Source organism: Antrostomus carolinensis, unplaced genomic scaffold, assembly GCF_000700745.2.
Source record: "Antrostomus carolinensis isolate BGI_N321 unplaced genomic scaffold, ASM70074v2 scaffold10919, whole genome shotgun sequence".
In the NCBI taxonomy this organism is placed as follows: domain Eukaryota; kingdom Metazoa; phylum Chordata; class Aves; order Caprimulgiformes; family Caprimulgidae; genus Antrostomus; species Antrostomus carolinensis.
In genome coordinates, this window is record NW_010337946.1 from 3,301 (window position 1) to 5,745 (window position 2,445).

Here is a 2,445-nt window from a genome sequence, read left to right on the forward strand (position 1 = left end):
GGAAGCCAACGAGATACTTCAATGACCATTGAGACAGGAGTTTTTAATGTATGCAATGAGATAATATAAGCACAGAACAGTAGCTGAAAAGGGAAAAGTGAGCAGAGAGAGAAATTTATCAGGCAACTCTTGTATTTCAACTACAAAATAATTCTAAAGAAATTGAAATTTGTTACCAAAGGCCTAATTGGCTTTACTGCAAATAAGTCACCTGCATCACAACCAGCACATAGAAATGCTAACGAGCTTTGAAGCCAGCTTGATTCACAATGTCCGTAAATATATTTACGTGTTTTCAGCAGCAACACTCAAACTTATATCAGTTCCTTATTTTTTAAATCAATATATAATGATCAGTGTTGAGCTTTGAAGCCAGCATGATTCACAATGTCCGTAAATATATTTACATGTTTTAAGCAGCAACACTCAAACTTATATCAGTTCCATATTTTTTAAATCAATATATAATGATCAGTGTTAAATTAATGTCAACATATAATGATCAGTGTTAAATTCATGTCAATATATAATGATCAGTGTTAAATGAATGTCATTTATGGAAAAAAACCTGCAGTCAAAAGTAGTATTAAATTATCATTTTGGTCGTAAGTATTCTGGTTCCCTGTTGTAGGAAACTGAAGTTCTTGCTCTGAGAGTTTTCTGACCAGGTTGTACCAGTGGCCAAATTATGCCTCTGAATTTGGCAACCTAGTATTTCTTTCCTTCTTCCTCATTTTATCAAGCTACATTGCTGCTTTTCATTTGTTCTGTGGTGAATGGGACTAGAAACAACAACAACAAAAAAAGCAAGCAGGCTGATTGTGTACTGACACCATCTTGGAGCAGTTTCTCCTCTCAGAAAATAAAGTTCTAGCATGAAAATATGGGAAAGAGAGGCTAGGGAATTATAAATGATGTGGCCTTACACTTACCTTGGAATTTCAATTAGAACCTTGTTCGAGCTGCACAATTAGCAGGCAAAAAGTGAAACAAAACAAAGAACTGGGACATCCAAGACACTGCTGCTCAAGAACCTAATAAAACATGAAGTACATACAAAGAACTCCTACCAATGAAAAGATTCCCTTCATCCAGGTCAAGAAGGGATGATAATTTATCTGTGGACTGTTTTCTCCTTTGGAATAGCTCACACTTTAAATCCTGGGGGGAAAAAGCATTTAAAAGTTCCAGAAGCATGGGGAAAAATAAACAACAAATCAATTATTGAAGCTATCTTACATTTGCCAGAGGTCCCTCATCAATATTGCAGCCGGTCCAGGGGTTCCAGTTGCAATGAGGTGGTGACCATGGAACAACTCCCATATGATTTTGTCTCTGTGATGGTTCAAAATGGGCCAACTTTCCAACATTAATGAGAACGGGATTACTGGGATCTTCAGGCTATAAATACAAAACCAAAGTGGGTAAAGAAAGATGAAAGTATTAAACAAGCAGGCCGGACGTTAACCACTGAAGTATCCGAACTCCAAACTCACCAAAGGCACAATCTCCAGAGACAGCTCCTGTACAGTCTTTTGCAGCCGATTTTCTAAGTCAGAAGACAGCAACACCTCATAGGGTTCCACCTATTAAACATTTAAAAACTGCATGTTCACACACACAGAGAGACAGACAAGGGAAGCCAGAACTGCAGGCTACCAGAGAGCACACTGAACCATCAACCAGTCCCTAGTGAACAAGGCTGAACAGTACCATCAGTTCAAAAATCACATTCTTGAAACATTTTGCTGACTTTTCATCCAAGAATCTGTGGAATATTTTTAAATACAAGTTTAATTTCAGAGGAAAACATTCCCAAACTTGTAACTGAATACCAAAAAAATGCTAACGTGCCAGAAAATGAAACAAAATAGCCGAGAATTGTATCTAGCATAAACATAAATCTTTAAGCTTCTAGAAAATTGATACTGAAAAAAGCATTTGTTACAAATCCCTATTTCATTTAATAAGCTGTAGAACTCGTTTACTGTTCCATTCACTTACACAGGAAGTTGTATTTCTGATCCAAACCACTGGCCAGACCACAAACAGTTGCTGGTTTAAAGAATCAAAATTACGATTAACTTACAAGCTGTTAAATATCGAAAGTAAATTCTAACTCACTCATCTTTATAAGAGAGTGCTTGTGTTATTAAAATGAAAGCAACAATTTCTGACCCTTCTACCAAACTCACCGATTCTCCTTTTTTCTTTGTCTGTCCAGAATAAGGTTCTATGACACCGAGATGGTAGAGCTGTCTGACCAAGGAAAGGGCACAGGACTGGGCTGCCAGCTTTTTGTTTGATCCATGCTCACGACTGAAAATCCCTGCAGCACACAAAGTTCAGAGCTGTAGTAGCTGAGGAGTCAAACAGCTTCCACAGAAAGATACTGCACTGAAATTGGCTTTCTGATTGTTCACACAGGCCAGGTTTCAGGGAAAG

General features: G+C 37.5%; 1 protein-coding gene across 1 annotated transcript in view; it reads right to left on the bottom strand.

Annotated features, from left to right (window-relative positions):
• LOC104530680 (ATP-dependent RNA helicase A) overlaps positions 1-2,445 on the bottom strand; it is a gene marked incomplete at both ends in the record, with an annotated part of 11,465 nt that overhangs the window by 2,366 nt on the left and 6,654 nt on the right. The window contains 3 exons of the mRNA XM_029086835.1: positions 1,240-1,401; positions 1,497-1,586; positions 2,196-2,329. Coding sequence (XP_028942668.1) covers positions 1,240-1,401; positions 1,497-1,586; positions 2,196-2,329 — 386 coding nt within the window. The remainder of the gene's footprint in view (positions 1-1,239; positions 1,402-1,496; positions 1,587-2,195; positions 2,330-2,445) is intronic.